This window comes from Ovis aries, chromosome 13, assembly GCF_016772045.2.
Source record: "Ovis aries strain OAR_USU_Benz2616 breed Rambouillet chromosome 13, ARS-UI_Ramb_v3.0, whole genome shotgun sequence".
NCBI classification, from domain to species: Eukaryota; Metazoa; Chordata; class Mammalia; order Artiodactyla; family Bovidae; genus Ovis; species Ovis aries.
This window is the reverse complement of record NC_056066.1, coordinates 10,112,857-10,133,271: the sequence shown is the minus strand read 5'-3', so window position 1 is coordinate 10,133,271 and position 20,415 is coordinate 10,112,857. Positions and strand designations below refer to the sequence as shown.

The following is a 20,415-nucleotide window of genomic DNA, read 5'->3' as shown; positions in this document are numbered from 1 at the left end:
ATTTTGGTTAATATCCAAGGAAGCAGCTTTTATCTAAGTGCACCTTGAAAAAGACTGCTGTAAAGCTCTAGGCAGCTTGACAGATTTTTTTTCTGTTCTTTCCTTTGCCGTAATGTAGGTTGTAGGGTGAGATCAGCTAGTTTGATTTATATTTGGTAATGGTACTTTGCGGCATTGCTGTCTAATTTAAAAAAGTGTAGTGCGTTCTTCTATGATCTATAAAAGTTTGAAAACTTTCTAGAAGAAAATCACAGTAATTTTTTTATAGAGCAATGACATATGTATTTTTTTTTTCTTTTAGGTTCAAGAATTGACCAAGGAATGGACAAATAAGTGGAACGAAACCCAAAATATTTTGAAAGTAAGGACTGTAAAAAGGTGTCATAATCTTACTGTGCTTGCTTCAGCAGGTAAACTCTTTTCTCTCTCTGCCAAATGTGGCAGTTGTGTGCTTTGCTTAGGTTGGGACTCTGGTTTGATTTTAAAGACACAGAAAAGGGAGCTATTAGTCATTAAAGCCGTGTGTTTAGAGACGGTGCTATACTTAAGGCATTTACTCTCACTTGTGGAGTTTTTTCCATTTTTGACTCAACGTATGTTAAATTCCATTTAATATTCAAGAGCTCCCACTTTGTCTTTCTGCTTTTTGTTAAACCCAATATAGAAGCAATATGTTTGAAAAAATGTAAAATGGGTAGCCAGTGGGAGTTTGATGGGTGATGCAAGGCACCCAGAGCTGGTGCTCTGTGATAGCCTGGAGCCTTGGGGTGGAAAGGGAGGTAGGAACAGGGTTCAGGAGGGAGGGGACACATGTATGCCCGTGGCCGGTTCATATTGATGGTGATGTATTGCAGAAACCATCACAATATTGTGAAGTAGTTATCCTCCAGTTAAGATAAATGAATTACAAAAAATAAATACTTCCCTTGGCAGTACTGTAGAGTATGTGTGTTGCATGCTAGACTTCAGAAGTTTCCCAGCTAGTAATTTCCTACTGGAATATTTTTTTCCTGTGTGTCTTATGGGCTAGGCAGTGATGGGCTGCATTTTTGGCAAGATTCATGGTGAAAAGATGTCAGTAATAGCCTCCATGTTTCATACTTTATGCTTCAAAATACATGTTTCTTTGTGGTCCCCCCCCCCTTTTTTTTTTTTTTTTTTGCTGAGTTGGTAGGAAACTTGTGTCATCTGTGGAGGATCAGCCATGTCAGATTTGAGGTTCAGCCTGGAATTTCACGCTTTGATAGCATCTGTCTGTCCTTACACATGAGAGAAGGCGATTCAGAGATGATTACTGAATCCTGTTTTTTTTTTTAAAGATCTGTGGAGGTAGAACTTTCCCAGAGGACTGAGGCCTCCCTTGAATGTTGGTGAGGATGATGAGGTTTAGCTGTGCGTCTTTGCGGAACCCTGACTTGGATGGCCTTCACGTGAGGACGGAGCACCTGGTGACCGTTGCACAGGGTTGAGGGGGAGCTTTTGAAGGCCTGGGATAGCCGCTGCGTTACTCGCTCTGAGAGCAGGGTCTGCATCATCTCATGAAAGTTTCGTTGTACCATGTAGGCAGTCTGGCCTGCTCTGGGGGCTACAATGCTTATTGCTCACGAGCAGAGTTGAGCTGCAGTCCTCAGTGGCCGTGGGTTGTGGTGGTCCCAGAGACAGTCTTTCCAGCTCTGAAAAGGGCTGCAGTAAATAAGGCTTCCGCATCCAGAATTTCTTTTCTTTCCTCCCGATGATGATGATAGCGTCATGTTATTTTAAGGTACTTTCTCATGTTTGTTTTGTCGAGAGGTTTTCGTGCAGGAAAACTGAGCAAAGACTTCAGTTGCATTTCTGAAGAGTTGGGTGGGAATAAGCATGGGCAGAGATGAAACTGTTCTTCATCGTCCCTGTTGCACCCGCTTGGAGGTGTGGGGCCGCAGCCCCAGTGTTAAGAAGCCCGATCATTGGACCGTTCACGGCATGATGTATACTTTCCTCAGCAAATTAGCCTGAGAGGACTAAAATCTGCTGCACATAAGGAAAGGAGACATCAAGTCATCAGCTATTTGCAAAGCCATTGGTGTGTGTTGTGCCTTATAGCACGGGAGGCAGTGCAGCAGTGAATGTGAAGACGTCAGCCCACCCTTTCTGCCGGGTCGCTCCTTGTCACTGTGCTGGGGGTTTTATAATAGCCCTGCAGAGCTGTCCACACTGAGGCACCATGGTGAGCCTCTGAACCTTTTCTGATGCTTTTTTCTCCTAATGTTATTCTGGACCCTGAAGCTAAATAAATCCTCTTCCAGTTCCAACTCTGTTTTTCATAAATCTCACTATTTTTATCTTTTTTTTTTTTTTTTTTTTCAAATTAACAAACTGTAATTGTTTTCCCAAAGATACATTTTTTTTCATACACATCCATCATACACTGTAACCAAAAAAAGCAGTGTACATGAAATAAGAGAAAATAAATTAAAAATCCATAGCATAGGTAAGGAGGCTCTAGTCTGGAGCACAGCTGAGTTTCCAGCAATATAAGGAGGCTCGAAAGTTTCTTTTATAAGAATGCCTGCTAGCAAGGGTTCCAGCCAGGTGGTTGGTTGGTCTGTAAGTCAGTCTTGAGTACTTGAAATAGTTCTGTGTGTGTGTGTTTTTTTTTTTTCCCTTAGCGTTTAGAATAGCCATCATTGTCCTGCAATAGGCAGAGCTATCACGTCCAGGAAAAATGAGGGAGGGAACCACAGAGACAGCGTGAGATCCAAATACAGCATTCAAAGGTAATTGGTCCAGTGGTGCCTGGGGAAGGAGGAAGGGGATGGCACTCCTGGGTTAGCCATCTTCCTTCGGGGGTGTGTACCAGCCGTTTTTTTCGTGGATCTGCACCAAGGACTTGTAGGACTGCTGTGCTCTTGTCAGACTGTACTGAGATTTGTTGGCTCCAAACTGCACTCGGGCTTTCCCCTTCACCAGTGTGGCACTGATCTGCATGATCACCGACTCTATTGAGTAGGCACTGCTCCAGCCCTGCTTGGTGAGAAGTTCCATGCATATGGCACCTCCGCCCAGAACATACCCTCCAGAGAGGACTGGAGACACAACCCTGACAAACGGCGGGTCAAAGGGAAAGTTATCTTTAAAAGAAAAGTTAAGTAGGATGAAGTCGGCTCCTTCTTTCTCTTTGAGGATCTGGAGATCGTTGTGCAAAGCGCTGTCCTGGTCAACTTTGAGGAGTTTGACATTCCAATCATACAGACTGTCATTCACGAGTTCGACTGCGTAGTTTCCACCTTTGAAACTCTGTGATCGGTATATATCCCTGAGCTCCTTCATCAGCCGGTCAGTAGCCTGCACCGAGCCAGATACTGCACCATTTAAGTAATCTTGCCTCTGGTTCTTTTTAATTTTCTCTAGTATGGCCAAGTTTTCTTTTCCGATGCCATCATCTTCAGATTTCTTGCCCTCCGCTGGCTCTTCTTCTTTCATTTCATAGTGATCTAGGTCTTCTGTGTCCTCAGGCATCTCTTCATCTTCATCTTCTGAAGACACGTCTTCCTGTGTACACTGCTCGGCTGGCAAGGGCTGATCCAGCATCTCCACGTCTGGATGCTGAGGGAGGTTATAGAGTTTACACAGGTCGGAGATGATCCTCTTCAGATGCTGCAGTAGCAGAGTATTCCCTTTCTTTATGTCCACCAGCCTCTCCAAGACAGCAGCCAAGTTAGGGTCATCGGACTCCACTGACCAGATGGGGGGCACCGCAGGGTATGACTCCCTTTCCAAGAAGCCTGGTCCTTTTCTTTCAAGAGTAAACATCAGAGAAGCAGCACAGCCAAACTGTGCTGAGGATGAGTATGGTTTCCTACCTCCTCTATTTTTATCTTTTATTAACTTTTGAGATGAGAAGACTAGCGAGGTGTTACGTGCTCAGTGTTGAAAGTTATGAGAAGGGCTCGTGATGTTTCAGATTTCTCCCTTCTTTTGACCCGGCAAGCCCTTTTTTAGATCTCTCTGCTGGTGTCTGGGTTTTAAACCCGCAGTTGCTTTCTGCTCACGTTTGGTATTTTAAGAGCTGTCTTCATCTCTTATTGGAAGACAGCGCCTAAGGGCTGAGGTGAAGAAGAGGGCTACTCAGATGCTTTTGAAAACATTCTTTGGAAACTGTTGGGGAAAGAGATTGCTTTGCGATGAGTTTATGTCTGTTCAGTTTGTGAATCTTCCTGGCATTCTTGCTGCCTGACTGTTCCTTCATCAGCTCTTGCTCCAGTCATGCTACGGAGAACCCACTCCAGTCCAGTGGCTTAAAGCCACATGCCTTGCCCCTCGTGCCTGTGCGTATTGACTGCTTGGCTGGTCTGGCTGGGCTTGGGTTCAGGCTGCGGGTGGGTTCCAGGTCTGTCTCTCGCTGTCTGGGACTGGCTGGTTGTCCTAGGCACGATCCGTGGTCAAGGCCAGTGTAGAAGCAGGCACACCTGGTCTTGCAGGCACATTTCAAGCGTCTGTTCATATCGTGATGAAAGCAAGTCTGAACAGAAAGTCAAGGGGGAAGTAGTGTATTTCACCCAAAGGGCTGTGGCAAGGGTATAAAGGTGTAATCTTGCTTTGAGATCAGTGGTTTAATTGCCGTGTGGCCCCGTTAAAATACGAACCTTCAATTCTAGGACCTTGTTTTCCCACTGCATTTGCTTGTTCCTAGAGATGAGCCCCGGAGAAGGCGATGGCACCCTATTCCAGTACTCTTGCCTGGAGTCCATGGGGTCGCTGAGAGTTGGACACGACTCAGTGACTTTACTTTCACTTCTCACTTTCATACATTGGAGAAGGAAATGGCAACCCACTCCAGTGTTCTTGCCTGGAGAATCCCAGGGATGACGGAGCCTGGTGGGCTGCCGTCTATGGGGTCGCACAGAGTCGGACATGACTGAAGCGACTGAGCAGCAGTAGCAGCAGCAGAGATGAGCCCAGTGAGGCAGTAGATTCCCAGGATCAGCTTCCCAGGATCATAGCGCTGATTGTTTACTTCGCCGACTTGTCAGTATCATCCCTTCCAAGCCCTGAATCCTGAACATCCAAGGAGAGACCTTTGGAGAGAAGACCGAGAGTGAGACCGTCTGGGGGACTGAAGGGCTATACAGGATGCTTCAGTGCCTCTTGGCACACTGGGAGCCAGCCTTGTGGCTTTTTCTTTCCTGAGCTCTCAGATGCTCAGAAACCAAGGAGTGACTTTGTCCCCTTCTTTGTGATCTGGTCTGGGGCTTTCCTTGCTGGGGATGAGTGGAGTCTCAGGCGTGCTGAGTGGGGTGAAGAGGGGATGGAAGGTGCTCTGACGAGATGCTGGGTGTTTGCAGCTGGGCTGGTGACGCCGTGGTGACAATTGCAGAGCCTGGGGCTGTGACCTTCCAGCTCCATCTCAGGCTTCAGTTCTCTTCCCGAGTCACTCGTGGGTTGTGATACCTACCCACAGGGTCATGTCCCCTCACCCCCAGCTTGAAAGTCAGGGTGGGTGGCAACCTGTTCCTTCTACCCAGGTCATGGGGCAAGAGGTGATAAGTGCTTGGGATTAGGGTGCAGGTAGCTGATGACAGTGTAAAGAGTGTTGGCCTTGAAGAGGTATTTCTTAGGTGGGTAGTAATGCAGGCTTTATCATCCTCTGCAGTTCACACTGTATATCCATTCTTTCGCCTGTTAATCTAGCTTTCTCATTTTCATGAATCTTCATTTCTAGAAATTAAAGCCTAGACCCCCTTGCTGGTCCCCAGAGGCACTGAGCTCCTTCCCAGTTCCATAGTTGCATCTGCCTTTAGCTCCTGGTCTCCCCGCCGCCTGGCCAGATGCCTCGCTGGTCCCTGTCCGCGCTGGGGGTTGGGTTCTGGGGGTCTCCCGGCCTTTGCCTGTGCTGCTCTAACATCTCAGGGCCTGCCCTTTCCACGCCCATCAGAACCCACCGTGAAGCTCTTTCTGATCCCTCTTCTCTCCCACTTTTCAGATGGAATGATTTTGTCTTCCTCTGGCGTCTATAAAGGCTTTTGGTTCTGTCTCTTTTACAGCATTCATCATAATTGGAGTTTGGTGATCTTAGTTTCTCCCTCTAAGCAGGAGCAGGACCTGGGCTCAGGCTGTGTCCTTATCATTCTGTGTACCAGCTCCTAGAAACTCAACTGTTTCTCACAGAGCAGGCATACAGTGAAAACTTACTGGTAGTAGTAATATCAAGGAACTAAAGCAAAATCTTTATATTAGTTTGCTGCTGCTGCTGCTAGTCACTTCAGTCGTGTCCAACTCTATGTAACCCCATAGACGGCAGCCCACCAGGCTCCCCCACCCCTGGGATTCTCCAGGCAAGAACACTGGAGTGGGTTGCCATTTCCTTCTCCAATGCACGAAAGTGAAAAGTGAAAGTGAAGTCGCTCAGTCATGTCTGAGTCTTTGCGACCCCATGGACTGCAGCCCACCAGGCTTCTCCATCCATGGGATTTTCCAGGCAAGAGTGCTGGAGTGGGGTGCCATCGCCTTCTCCATATTAGTTTGCTAGGACTGTCATAACGGAACATCACAGACTTGAGGCCTAAGCAGCGGACATTTATTTGCTTGCAGTCCTGGAGGCAAGAAGACCAAGATCAAGGCTTGTCCTGAAGCCTCCCTCCCTCCTTGGCTTATGAGCACTGCCTGCCCTCTGGGCCTCATGTGGCCTTCTCTCTGTGTGCCTGCGGCCCTGGTCACCCTCTGCGGCCTAATCTCCTTTTCTTGTAAAGACATTGGTCAGATTGGACTATGGCTCAGCCCCATGGCTTCTTTTTTAACATAATTATCTCTTTAAGGGCTATATCTCTGAAACAGCCACATCCTGAGATATTGGAGCTCGGGTTCAGCAGTTGAACTTTTAGGGGGACACGTTTCAGCTCGTAACAGCTGTGACCCGCACACGCCTGGTGAGCTGGCAGGGAAGGCAGTGTGCCGTGTTGTGCAGCAGCCGCCCCGCGCCAGAGCTCCTTCCTGCCTGTGCAGTGCAGCCTCTCTTCCTCACTACCAGTTGAAAGGCTCACACACGTCTGTGTTCTCCATCCTTGGAAGGAATGTGGCTGCGTTCCTGTGGATTACAGATCAATTCTTGCCTTGGGTCAGTTAGGTTTTGCTGCTCCGTGTATGGTTGCTGGACCAGCAGCATCAGTATCGTCCGTGCCTGGTTGGAAGTGCAGGCGCTCTGTCTCTCCGCAGGCTCCGAAGTCAGAGCCTGTGTGTTAATAAGATGCCTGGCTGACGTGTCTGCACCTCCAAGTGTGGGTATTGGACCTGGAAAGCTGGGGAAGGAAGGGTGAGGCCATCCTGGACTCTCTTGCCCTCAGTCCGGGTTTTCCCTTCTGTTCTGACCTGTGTCGTGGGGAGCTACCGAGCGGGCTGCCCTGTGCCCAGTGGGATTTGCTGTGAGGGGTTGGAGGGAGGAACCAGACCTCTCTCATGCCATTTCCTTGAAGAATCCCTGGCGCGGTACCACCTGGCGATACAGCCCTGACTTCCAGAATCTCCTGCTCACCTGCCCCTCCTCCTGGGGCGGTGCTGGTTTCCTGGCCTTGTCAGCTTGTGGGTGGCCTCACTAGCTCCACCAGCTGCCCAGCTCTGCCATCAGCAGGGTAACCAGTTCCCTGTCTTAAAGTCCCCAGGGATGGGAACACCTGGCATTTCTGTCTAATGCTGGGCGCTGCCAGCTGCTCAGAATCTTCGGCTTCCACAGTGCGTTTTTCACTCTGGCTGAATTTGTCTTTAGCTGTTATAACTGTTGGCTCTTGGAAGTTAATGTTGTGATGAATCGACTTCTTCCAGGCCTGGGGTTGGTGCATTCCCAGGGCCTTCATGTCAGCCCCTCTTTCCATGGCTTCCACGTGGCATTGGCTCCTTTGTATTTGGGATGGTTTATAAGGGGACTACTTAACACCCTGCCCTTCTGGCCTGGCTTTGTACGTCTTACTGCCAGTGAATTTTTTCAAGTCACTCAGAATCCCTCCATCCATTGACCCCTCACCCCCACCCCCTCTCCCCCTAACCCCACCCAGTATGCACCTTTTTAGTTTTTCTGCTCAGGATGCATTTTCATTTCTCTGTTCTAGCGTCTTCAAATGATAAAAATGAAACTTTCAGAGGTAGTTTTTTATCTGACTTTATTATCTGACTTCCAAATAATGCGTTGAGCTCTGTGCTTTAGAATAAGTTGCAGCCAGCGTGGGCCGTGCGGGCAGCTCTCGGGCGTTGGGCAGCTGGCCTGGCAGAATTGCCCGTGGCTCTGTGCAGGTCTGTCCAGGGCTGGGCTGCTGTGCGGATGCTCACAGCCCGGAGGGTATGTTCTGTCGAATCCCCCAGCAGGGGTTATTCTTCCCAGTTCTCAGCAAACAGGGTCCCTTCCTTCCTGCAGGTATATCCTTGGATTATTCTGGCGCGTGACCAGCTTCTGCGTTTTCATGGCCCTGTGAGGGCCATCTGACTGGTTTGGCACAGGGTGTGGGGAAGAAGCAGGTTGCTCTCGTGCAGAGGCTGTCCCTGCAGAGGCTTGTCCTTGAAAAGTGGGCGATTTGTTGAATTAAAGTGTCTTTTTTTTCCCCCTAGACATTATTTGGAGTTTTTTCTTACGATAACGTTGAATTGAATTGGAGGGTGGTGCATACTTGAATCTACTTGATGATGCGATCCTAACACACATAATTTCAGCTTAACTTGTGCCACTGTCTTAAGATTCTGTCTCCGAAGAGGCAGGAAGTATCTCACACATTGATGGAGAAATTGTTTTGTTGTTGTTCTTTCAGAATGTTTTGACTAATAATAAATAGAGTAAAATGAAATTGGAATCCTTGACTGGCTTTAGATTTTCTGAGTTCAAATTTCTTGGAGAGGCATACTTTAAACCAACTTATTTCCATTTTATGATAGAATTTATCAGCTGAACTTTTTTCTCTGGAAGATTACAGAAACCTATCAATGAATTTTTTCCTGCTGTCTGCAGTTTTCCATTTCACGGAGGAGACATGTGCTGGGGAGGGCAGTGGATTTGGAGGGAGCGCAGATTCCTGGGGCTGATGCTCGGCAGGCTTGACACCAGCCAGGTCATGGACCTCTGAATTCTTGCCACCCAGGGCCCTGGATATTCTGGTTTCTAGATAACTTACAGACAAACCAGTGGAGAGGTGACATCTGTGGCCGGTGTCTCTATTTGTATCAGTTAAACTTGACCTCTTTTTGGTATAAGAACTGAACCTGGGGGTAGCTCTAGGATAGAATTCTGTTTACAGGCATTGATTTTGCTCAGCTTTCGAATGAAAGAGGAGACAACACTTTCAGCCATGCATCACCCTCCTTATTAGCAACCATCTGGGGATTTGATGGTTCAGAATTCTGACCTTAGACAGTCACACGTACTGTTTCCAACTTTATGAGAGAAATTGTCTCCCTGCTTCAGTGTGCAGACTAATGTGAATGAGTCTGTGTCTGGACAGAAGTTAACTGTCAGTACCCCTGGTGCAAAGCCCGTGGTCTTCTTGTAGTACATTCGCATAAGCTGCCTTGCTGGCTGGCTCTCCGTCTGAAGCACGTGGAAAAAGACATCACTGCTCTTTATATATTAATGGTACTCAGTTGCCAGTTTGTCGACTTCTCTGGTTGTTAATTTCCATCAGACTCTTGTGTTCTCCGCTTTCTAAAGTTCTGCTCTTGCACCTGTTTTTTTAAATATAAAAGGCGAAGTAATCAAGTTCCGTGTGCTCCGAAACTGGGGTTTGATAATTAATAGCGGAGATGACTGTCAGTGCCTTCGCGCTGGAGGTTGACTGAGAACGTGGCAGAGTCAGAGGCTCAGCGAGCTGTTCCCAGGACCAACTCTGATGCTGTTAATAATGCCAAGCTCCTTATTTTCTGTGGCAGTTTTCATCTTGAAGGAGCTGCTCATAAATAAAGGGATTGCAAGTGTATGTTGGTTCTTACTTTTGAATAACGTTTCTTGGAACAGAAGGCTCGGAAATAAGTCAAGTGCGCCCTGTTAAATGTTGGAACCACGTGATAAATAATTTTGAATGCGTAGGGGATTTTCCTTCTGATGTTTTGCAGGGAGGCATGCACGCTGACGGGCTCTCACTGCGTATTTATGGCTGCAGCCAGGGAGGAAAGGATTGCCTTGGTCATACGGAAGTCATGGTTTATGTGCAGCAGAACTCGCTGGAGGTGCTGAACTGTAGGAACTTGGTTTTGTTGGCAGGAAGGCTTAAACAGTGACCATTTCACGGCACAATCAGTTTATTGTTCATGTCACCCAGAAACACACTTAACTCCCCTTGGAGGAGTCCTCAGAGTTGTGAGTTTGCAGAGGAGCGAGGAGGTGGCCCTCCTCCTGCCTGGCCTAAGGCCTGTGTCTGTGCATACCCTAACCTTGGTCCCTTTGACCTTTCTGTGTCTCAGAATCTCTCTGTAAGATGCGGACAGTAGTACTACCTGTCCTATAAGGTGAGTCCAACACATAGTCAGCATTGTAAGCATTACAGTAATAATGCTTTCCTTTATTTTTCCTATTGAGGTATTATTGACATCTAACATTGTATTAGTGTCAAGTGTGCAACACAACAGTTCAGTGTTTGTGTATTTTGAGAAGTGATCACCACAGTAAATACAGTTAACATTCTTCAGCATCATTACTTTTTTTTTTTTCACGTAATGAGAACCTTTAAGATCTACTCTCAGCAACTTTCAAACATGCAAGAGGTTTTATTAACTGTACATTGCATCCCCAGGACTTATTCATCTTATAGCTGAAAGCCTGTACCTTTTGACCACGTTCATTTATTCCACTTCACATTGCCACCCTGTGTAAAAAAGTGTGAAAGTGAAAGTCGCTCAGTCATGTTCGACTCTGCAACCCTGTGGACTGTAGCCCACCAGGCTCCTGTGTCCGTGAAATTCTCCAGGCAAGAATACGGGAGTGGGTTGCTATGTCCTCCTCCAAGGGATCTTCCCAATCCAGGGATTGAACCCAGGTCTTCTGCATTGGAGGCAGATTCTTGACTGTCTGAGCCACCACTGGTAGCCACCAAACCACTAATCTGTGAGCTCAGGTTTTGTTTTTTTGTTTTTTCAGATTTCACATATCTTTCACCACTTTTTTCTTTCTTGTTTTATTTTCTCCAAATCCATCTTTTCATATGTAAAACTGGCTTGACAATAATACATGTCTTCTCACTGGCCAGAAAAACCAGAAATTATGTATACACAAACTTTTAAAAAGTATAGTTTTATGCAGCTACAATGCAGCTACTTATAAGGCATTTTATTATGTAGTGTTTTACGTTTGTTAATTTCAAATAACAGAAAACCCAGTTTCAAACTGGCTTATAAGATAGAAGAGTAGTGGTCAGGTGGTAGGGTGGGGTTTAGGCATAGTTTGATCAGGGCACCGTCTCTGCTTCTCTGGGACTTGGTTATGCCTTTTTGGTGTAATGACTTTGTCTTTAGGCTCTCTGAATGGCTGGGTGAGAGCAGCAGCGATAGCTTTGTATTTACCCACCACACCATCTAAATTCAGAGAGTCTGGGTTGAGTCTCCAGCCAAGTTCTGAAGTTTGCACTGATTGACTGATGTATTTGTGAACGAATCCCTGGGGCCTTGTGCTGACTGGCTTAGGCCCAGAGTATCTCTGCCTGTCACTCTGATAAAGAGAATGGGTTACGTGGATTGGTCGAGGTGAACCAGGGCCTGCCTTTGAGCTGGGGCGAGATCACAGCAGCTGCCGTGGACTGTTGGAGCAGTGGGTGCAGGTGGATCCTGGTGATGCCATCCATGTTTTCCACTGGAGACGCAGAACCTGGTCACTTAGACTGTGAAATATACATTGTGAAATGTATGCAGGGCAAACAGAAGGTGTAGTGAAGTATTCTTTTAGTTCTTGAAAAGTGAAAGTGTAAGTTGCTCAGTCATGTTTGATTCTCTGTGACCCAGTGGACTGTAGCCTGCCACGCTCCTCTGTCCATGGAATTCTCAAGGCAAGAATATTAGAGTGAGTAGCCATCCCTTTCTCCAGCGGATCTTCCTGACCCAGGGATTGGAACAGTCTGAACTTCAGAGAAAATATTTTCAGTCACTTCCTTTCTGACTCAGAAGTCCCGTGTCCAGCCAGGAGACTGTGTGAAAGGCCCCTGGTATCTGTACCCTCGTGGGAACATTCCACGCCGGGGAAGTCGGTCTTCTCTGGTGTTAGACTTGAAGGGTGGCACACAGTAAATTCCGTGTGTTTAAGCACATTTCCCTTCCTTTTCTAGATTGATTATGTGATTTTAAAAGGAGCTCTAAATGAGTGCCTGTTCTCCTTTGGCTTTTTGCATGTGGTTTTAAATTTGGCTTCATTTCCCTTCGACCCCTTTAACTTGATGTTTCCCAGCCCAGCCTGCCTAGCAACCATTGCTGTGTGCGGCGAGTTGGCACTGCCCTCCACCTGGAACACAACGGCAGGTTTTAGGAGATTACTGTTCCTTAGCATCTGGGTTGATTTTGCCTTTGCATCATTTAAAGATGATCGTCATTTCTCCAAACTCCAGGCCCTAGAGTTGCAAGTCTCTTAGCAGAAGTGCTGGTTTTAGAAAGTATATATCTGTAAGACAGGCTCATTAGCCATGGGCAGATATTGAAAAACAAATATGGACCCAGGTTGTGTATGAATATTTATTACCAGGATATTCTGATACTTGCAAGGGGGGAGATGGTTATAGATTTGTACTATCTTTTATAATACTTTATATTAATAACATTGGCTTTACCAGCTAAGAACAGCCTGCCTGAGAAGTCGTCTGGGGGTCATACATGAGAGGAGTGATTTCCTAACAGCTGTGATTTCTCCTTGGAAGACGAGCAACATGAACATCACCAAAGATGCTCATTTTCTTCTAGACCGAATCTACTCTGTATCAGTGTATTTAGGCTTTCCTGTCCTTCTATTAAAGTAAAAATTACACTGGCATTTCCAGATGATTAAGGGACTGAAATGAAACCACAGAGCTTGCTATGATGCTGTTTCAGTCGCCAAGTCCAGTTTCTTATCCAGAGCAACGTAAGTACCAGTTATTCCGCACTTCATACCAGTTGACTTCCCATAGGGAAGTGTTTTCAGCTCAGAATCTCTTGGGGACCTTTTTAAAAGACCGTTTTCTGGGCTCTGCAGTGTCATGGAATGAGAGTTGTGGGGCATGATACCCCCAAATCTCTTTTTTTAAACAGTACCCTGGAGCCTCACAGGAGTTGGGACATACAGGCCTAGAAAGCACATCTTGATATGTTTATCATATGGGCGAAGGCTCCCAGAAGAAAGTGGCCCATGTAACTTCTTGCAGAGTTTTATAGCCCCCAAAGTTGCACACTTATGCAAGTGTTTGGAGATGTTGGGTGATGGCATTTGAAAAGACATTTCAACTGAGTAGATTATTTGTCATTAAATAAGGTGGTCTGTTTACAGGACCTTTTTTAAAATCCTCACACAGGCGTTTGAATTTATTTTTTAATAGAGATTCAGCATACACAAAGTATGTACATTTGAAATGTGCGTCTTGGTGAGCTTATAAAAAAGCGCATGTCTGGAGTGTCCGGCTCCTGAGTTGTCATCTGTGTGTATGTCTCCCTCTAACCCACACCCAGGTCAGGATGCAGACTCTTTGCTGCTCCCAGGGGTCCCCTCTCGCCCCTCCTGGTCAGTCGCGTCTTGTCCTCACATTCTGGAGGTGTCCGGACAGCTCTTAGGTAGGGGGTGCTGGCTGTCCCTGAGCTCCCTGCAGTGTGTTCTGTGTCTGCTTCTGTCTGCTTCCATGCAGGCTGTCGTCTTTAAGATTCATCCATGCTTTGCTTAGCAGTAGTTTCTACTTGATTTTGCGACTCTGCTGCCCTATTTATTCATTCTCCTGTTGGTTAGCTCCATTTGGGTGGTTATCTCCAGTGTTTCGGTTATTATGAATAGTGCTTCTAGGAGTGCACAGGAACGTGTTTTGCTGGGTGTGTGCATTCAGCCCCCACCCCACCACCCCTGCCCTTTTCTGGCTTTCAAACCTGGTAAGAATTTGGCTATGTATACATCTGGCCAGTATTGATGATCAGAGTGCCCCCAATCCAAAGGTCCCTTATCCCTATCCAGGTGGCTCTCAGTGTGGTCTGGGCCACAGAGCAGAGGACCCCCTGCCCCAGTGGGTCAGATCTGGGCCTGGCAGGAGCATCTCCCCCACCCCTGATCCACCAGCAACAGATGTTTGCCTTTAGTCTGTGTGGGTTCCCATGTAATATTTGTTTTTTTCTGTTGTCATCTGAATATAGTCTAACTGGGTGGGTAACACAAATTCTAATTTCTGTAGATTTTTAGAATGATAGTTGTGAAGTGAGTTGAATACGTTCTTTGTGGATTTTTTTGTTTCTTCCTGAAAGTCCTCTTTTCTCACAGCTAGATATTGATGATTTGTTTTCTGTAAAGCTATAATATTATGGTATGTCTGGTTTTCCTTTGCTCAACTCCAAGGTCCAGAAGGTAGAGACATGTTAAAATTATTTTTGGACTCTCCTAAATTGCCTTGCATTTAATATTAATAATAATAATATTAATAGGGATAATAGTGGATAATATTTACTGCACTGTTACTGTGTGCCAGGCATTGTTCTAAGCCAGCACTGTTTAATAGGAATGTAATGCAAGCCACACATGGGAGTTTAAATTTCTAATAGCCACATTTAAAAAGAAACAGCTGAAATTAATTTTAACAGTACATCTTATTTAACCCGTTACATAAAAAACTTACCACTTGACATATAATCAATATAAAAATTATTAATGAAGAATAGAATTTTTAAAATAAGTTTTTAACATGATGTAAATTTGCAGTACCTTTGCATTTATAGTACCTCTCAACTCAGTGTGAAATTTACATTGGATGCACTGGATCTGTATTTTGATTTTATGAAATTTACAGTTGAAAAGTAGATTCTCATTGCAAACTGTGTTCCAAACATATTTAAAAGTTTTCCAGTCGCTCAGCTGAGCATAGTTTAAAATTTAAACCAGTGAGTCGTTAGCTGCCTCTCGAATGCTCTGCTCAGCAACCTTGTACAAGGTGGAAGAGTATTTATTTTCTCACTCTGCAGACAAGGAAACTGAGGCCCAGAGGGTACTCAGTTAAGGAAGGAATAGATGAGGTCGGAATTTGAACCCTGTCTCAAAGTTGGCTCGTGACACCATTCTGCTGTCTAGTTCTTAATTGTTGTTCCAAACTGACCTTTTTATCCCCATGTTCTAATTTATTGCCTTTTGTGTGTGTGTGTCTTTCTCTGACCTTTGTCTCTCTTGTTTTTTTATGTTTTAAAGATTGATGGAAAAAAAGTTGTCTGAAAAAGGGATACTTTATTTGCTGTGAATTTGGTTATTCATCGGTGTTTTAAAAACCAACACCAGTGACAGCCACTGTTCCAGCACCATCTGCTCTGTTATCTCCATAAGTGTCAAGACAAGATTTGCTTTCTCTGAAACAGTGGCTCAGGTTCCCTTTTGTGTTTTGTGATGCTCTTTCTTTAATCAGGACTCTGACGTTTATTTCTGCCGCCGTTGGGTGTAGTCATTTCTTCTGCCTTGGCTCTTTGCTAGTCTTTTTCTATAAAACAATCATGATTATTTCTCTGGGTATCATTTTTTTTCTCCTGATGTGTTATTTGCATTTGTTCTTATGTTAATGACTTCTCTGAGCATCTTTCAGATGCTTCTTTGAACTATATTCAACCAGCTGGGTGTCCTTGTCTACCTTTGTAGGTAATATTTTACTTTATATGAGACTTGCTTTTATACAAGTGTTCTATTGCTCTTCACTGCAGTGGTGGTTTGTTTATAAAACAGAGATCTGAAACGTGCTCTTTGCAAGGAAGAATAGTCCAGACGTGCAGAGTGTCATCTTTTTAAGTGTGGGAGGAGTGTGCTGTGTTCCCAGGTTCCGCAGGACTGTCTTCCCCTCCCCTCTCTCTGAGCTCCCCGTCTGTCTGTGGATATTGTGTGCACCTGTCACCTTTCACTGCTTATCTCACTTGAATGAAATGGACAGCAGCTGTGTCCTTTCTTGAGTTCTTACCCATTCAGGGCGGTTGCTCAATTCATTCTTTTGAAATATCTTGACCGTTTTATAATTAGTTGTCTTAACTGAGGTGACCCAGCTTTTGCACTTGGATTTATCCTTAACTAGTTCTCAGACTTTGAGCAAATTGTTCTGTCTCTGTCTCAGTTTTTCTCAGTCATGACCAGGTGGGTGGTGAGGTGAGCTCTCAGGATTCCTTCTGTTTGAGAAGGATGTGGGTTCTTTCTCAGGGGGCTGCATGGAATTTTCCCTGTGGGTCGCCTGTCTTGGGTATGGGACCCTTCCCCGTTTCTCTGTCTTCAGGGGTGGCAGGTGGTTTCGTTTTGCTCCACTTGCTGTGGGAATTCTTTGTTGGGACCGCTCTTCCTTTGTGAATGTGCCCTGGGAGCTGTTCTCAGTCTGGGCATTTATGCGCACGCCGCACAGACGGTGAGTGTCCTGCCTGATGGATTGCATAGACTGGAGGCACCCATGTAGCCCGTGTCTGGGTGAAGAAGCAGTTCTCAGCCCCTGCGTGTCCCGACCATGCCCCCTTATAGTCATCACTCCCCGCAAGAAAGATGTCTGGCTTGACTTGAGAGAAGAGTGTTGAAACATGTATATTACCACATGTAAAATAGATGACCAGAGCAAGTTCCATGCATGAAGCAGGACACCCAAAGCCTGTGCTCTGGGACAACCCAGAGGGGAGGGATAGGGTGAGGAGGAAGGTGGGAGGGGGCTTCAGGAATGGGGGGGGGACACGTGTATCTGTGGCCAATTCATGTTGAGGAATGGCAGAAACCGTCATCGTAGTGTAAAGTAATTATCCTCCAGTTAAAATTAATTAAAAAAATAAAAGCACAGTTTGGTTTATCCTGCTTTTAAACTTTATGTGTAAGGAACCATACGGAACATAGCCTTTTGTTTTTGTTTTTTTGGTAAGTGGCTTTATTTGCTCTGCATTACGTTTGTGAGATCCACCTCTTTTTTGCACTGTTGCGTTTATTTTCATTGTTGCATAAACTATATAATGTGTAACGTGGCTGTATCGCAGATTATCCGTTATCTCTGAATTTGCGCTGTTTCCTGGTTTGGGCTGTTAGGAATAGTGCTGCTGTGAACCTTCTTGTCCGTGCCGTGAATGAGTGTACACATTTCTCTTGGGTGTCTGCCTAGGAGAAGAATTGCTGGGTTGTAGAGCAGGTGTCTGCTCTGCTTTAGTAGGTAGTGAAAATAGTTTTCCAGAGTTGTTGTACCATTTACACTCCCGCCTGCCATGTGTGAGAGGGCTGGTTGTCTCACCTCCTCCCCAGCGTTTGCTGTTTTCTATCTTTTGAATCTTTTGGGGCCATTTTCATTAGTGTGCAGTGGTATCATGTGGTGGTTCTGTTTTGAATTTCCTGATGATGGTAATAAAAAAACACAACTCGCCATCATTTTTCATTAGCTTCATTTCTCAAATGCCTTTGCCTTAGAGCTTGTCATCGAGTGCGTGATCCTGGCGTTCTCTGTCCTCCATCGCGGGGCACTTCTCCAGCCTTCTCCAGCTCCCCTCACCTTGTTTGTCCATAAACTAGCTCTTCGCCTCCCACCACTCCCTGCCCCCCGCAATCCTGGAGAGCTGTCACTCATTCAGACAGCAGCTCGTTACAAATGCCCATTGAGGGGAGCTCCCTCCTGAGATCCTTGGGGGATACCAGTGCAGTGATTGGAACCGACCCGAATCTTGCCGGGAGTGGGAGGGTCTTCCAGATGCAACTCACCAAATTTCCCTGTCTTTGTGGAGTTTCACTGCCCCTCATTCTGGTCTCTCTACCCCCACAGGTCACTTATCAGCTCTTCTAAGATAGAACTGTTACTTTTAGCTAGGTGAGCGTTCTCTCTGCAAGGTGAGAGTAATAAACATACGTGTAGTCGGAAACTCCAGACAGATTTTAAATCAGTTGCATCCTCGTCCTCATCTTAGCCTTTTCAATGAACATTCCCTGTACACTAAAGAAAGACGTCAGTTGTTCTGGTGGCAAAACTTCACTTGACCAGAATGTTTGTGAATATCCTGGTTTAGTGACAGAGCCCACTTGAGTTACGTGAATTATGAAAGTCTTAATTAAAGGGACTCAGCATTCCTTGTGGTTTAGAATATACAAGGCCTTGGTGCATGGTCAGTCCCTGTGGGGTCTCTGGGTCCTGGTGTGCAGAAGGTTTTGTTTGAGCCCTCCAAGCGTCTCTGGCGGGTATGGAGTTCGATTCTAAACAAGATTTCACCCCTCCTGCCATCTTGCTGAGGCTTCTCCTCTGCCCTCGGATGTGGGGTATCTATTCTGGTGGGACCCAACATTCTCCTGTCGATGGTTGTTCAGCAGGGAGTCGTAAGTTTGAAGTTCTCGCGGGAGAGGATGAGCACACGTGCTTCTTCTCTGCCAGCTTGTCTCTCCAGAAAGCAGCAAATGTTGGGGAGGAGGGCTGAATGCAGCTCAGTATGCCTTTGGTGAAGCTCAGGTTGTCGGTGTTTAGTTGCTAGCTTGTGCCCGACTCTTGCCACCCCAGGGACTGTAGCGCGCTCGGCTCTCCTGTTATGGCACTCTCCAGGCAAGAGCACTGAGTGGGTTGCTGTTTCCTTCTCCAGGGGAATCTCCCAACCCAGGTGTTGAACCCGTGTCTCCTGCATTGGCAAGTGGGGTCTTTACTGCCGAGCTGCCAGGGAGATACCTTTACGTACTCCACAGTGATTTCACTTCAAATCTCCTTTGTTGAGTCTTCGTTTGTCCTGAATTTCTTAAAGTGCTGTGTCATTGCCTGTGATTTAACTAATTTTAAAAAATGCTCCTAGATTGTGAAGCTCATCTTGTTCATAGAGCGCAGAACATAGCACAAACAACCCAAGAATTTAGGTGAAACTCTTCCCTCATCCCACAAAAGAAAAACTTTTTGTTTTAATGAGGAAGTTGAAGCCACGAGAAATTAACTGAGTTGGTTTTGATGTTCTAGAGTTAGAAGCAGGGCTAGACTGGGTTTTTTCCTCCTAATCCAGTGCTTCTTAATTATATCTTACTTATCTTTTTAAATGGTTTCCAAATGCCTAGATTCTTAATTCCAAAGTGGTGCTTTACTTTGATAAAGAGACTATGGCTGGCCCACATCTTTTAGAATAATTTTAATATGTAAAATCTGAAGACAAGATTTAGCCCATGGCATATTTAAATCAGCAAGCCATCCTATAATGGGCTTCATCTGCATTTAAATTATTCTCCTTCAGAGATTTTTGAAGTTGGTTTTGAATAAATGGCTTGTATTATATTATTGTTAAATTAAGCCAGCGTGCTTTTTGGTTAATTTTAAATGGAGTCTTTTAATGTCTGCAAAATCTCCTAACTTCCCAGTCTGCTGTTGGTAAATAAAGTTATGTTTGCATTTAAAACAAAAAAATTGGAGAACAGAGTGATTTCTTCCCCTCAAACAATTGTATCTTCTCAATGGGTTAATCTTATGAGATACTTTAAATTGGGAGTTAGAAGACAATTGAAAGTCAGCAATTCCAGTTATGGAAAAAGTGATATATTTTTGAATTATACATACTCTGATTTTATAGTAGGTGGTTATCGTTATAATAATTGGAAGGAATAGTGTGCTCCACAGTGTATTTCAGTTTCTCAGCACTAGATGTCACTAGAGATAGGAAGAACCAGCTCTTCTCCTGTCTTTAATTCCAGGTCTCTACTGGTAGTGAAAGGACTCGGCAGGCATTGCTAAGTGGACTGGCGCCTGTTTACGTGTTTCTGGATAGAGGCTGAGCGAGGTAAATTGTGAAGAGTTTAGTAGAAGGAATGTCTTTTTTGCAGCCTCCTTTGGAATTGATCCTGAAAGATGTAGACATGAACCCTCACATATTTGGAGGTTATTTTCTCAATTTTTAAAATAGTTTTTCCAAAGTTGCCTCAAATCACTGGATACTATCTTATAGGTAAAAGATATATTTTTAAACCTGGGTACTAGGTAGTCATTTTGACTAGCTTGCATTAGAACGCTTTATTTGTCATTTATTTATTCCTTTGCTTATATTTGCCCCTTAAAGGACTTTTTGTTCTTTTACCTCACATTTACCTCATTTTCAGCTCTTAGTTTTCCTTTTTCAATTAATTAATCTTTTGCAGCTCCGGAAGTTCCTAAGAGAATTAAAACATAGAACCTCTCACCTCTTTCTCCCCAGTTGTATGTCTGACCATATTTACTTCAGCAGAGTAACCTTGACTCTTGGGATGGTGGCTGCAGCTTTTTCCTCTTTGGTTTCTCCTGGTTTGTGAAGCCAAGAAGTTTGATAGATAATCAGAGTGAATTTTCTCCCAGCTCG

At 45.2% G+C, this 20,415-nt stretch overlaps 2 protein-coding genes across 7 annotated transcripts in view; one reads left to right on the top strand and one right to left on the bottom strand.

Moving 5' to 3' along the window:
- Window positions 1-20,415, top strand: part of KIF16B (kinesin family member 16B) — a 300,304-nt gene that overhangs the window by 73,178 nt on the left and 206,711 nt on the right. For all 6 annotated transcript variants that reach the window (XM_012188149.5, XM_027976491.3, XM_027976490.3 and 3 more), the window contains one exon: window positions 302-361. In XM_012188149.5, the coding sequence (XP_012043539.2) occupies window positions 302-361 (60 nt within the window). The remainder of the gene's footprint in view (window positions 1-301; window positions 362-20,415) is intronic.
- LOC114117546 (ubiquitin-conjugating enzyme E2 Q1-like) lies at window positions 2,362-3,808 on the bottom strand. The gene has a single exon (XM_042230298.2). The coding sequence runs from the start codon at window positions 3,790-3,792 to the stop codon at window positions 2,809-2,811; it is 984 nt and encodes a 327-aa protein (XP_042086232.1). The 5' UTR covers window positions 3,793-3,808; the 3' UTR covers window positions 2,362-2,808.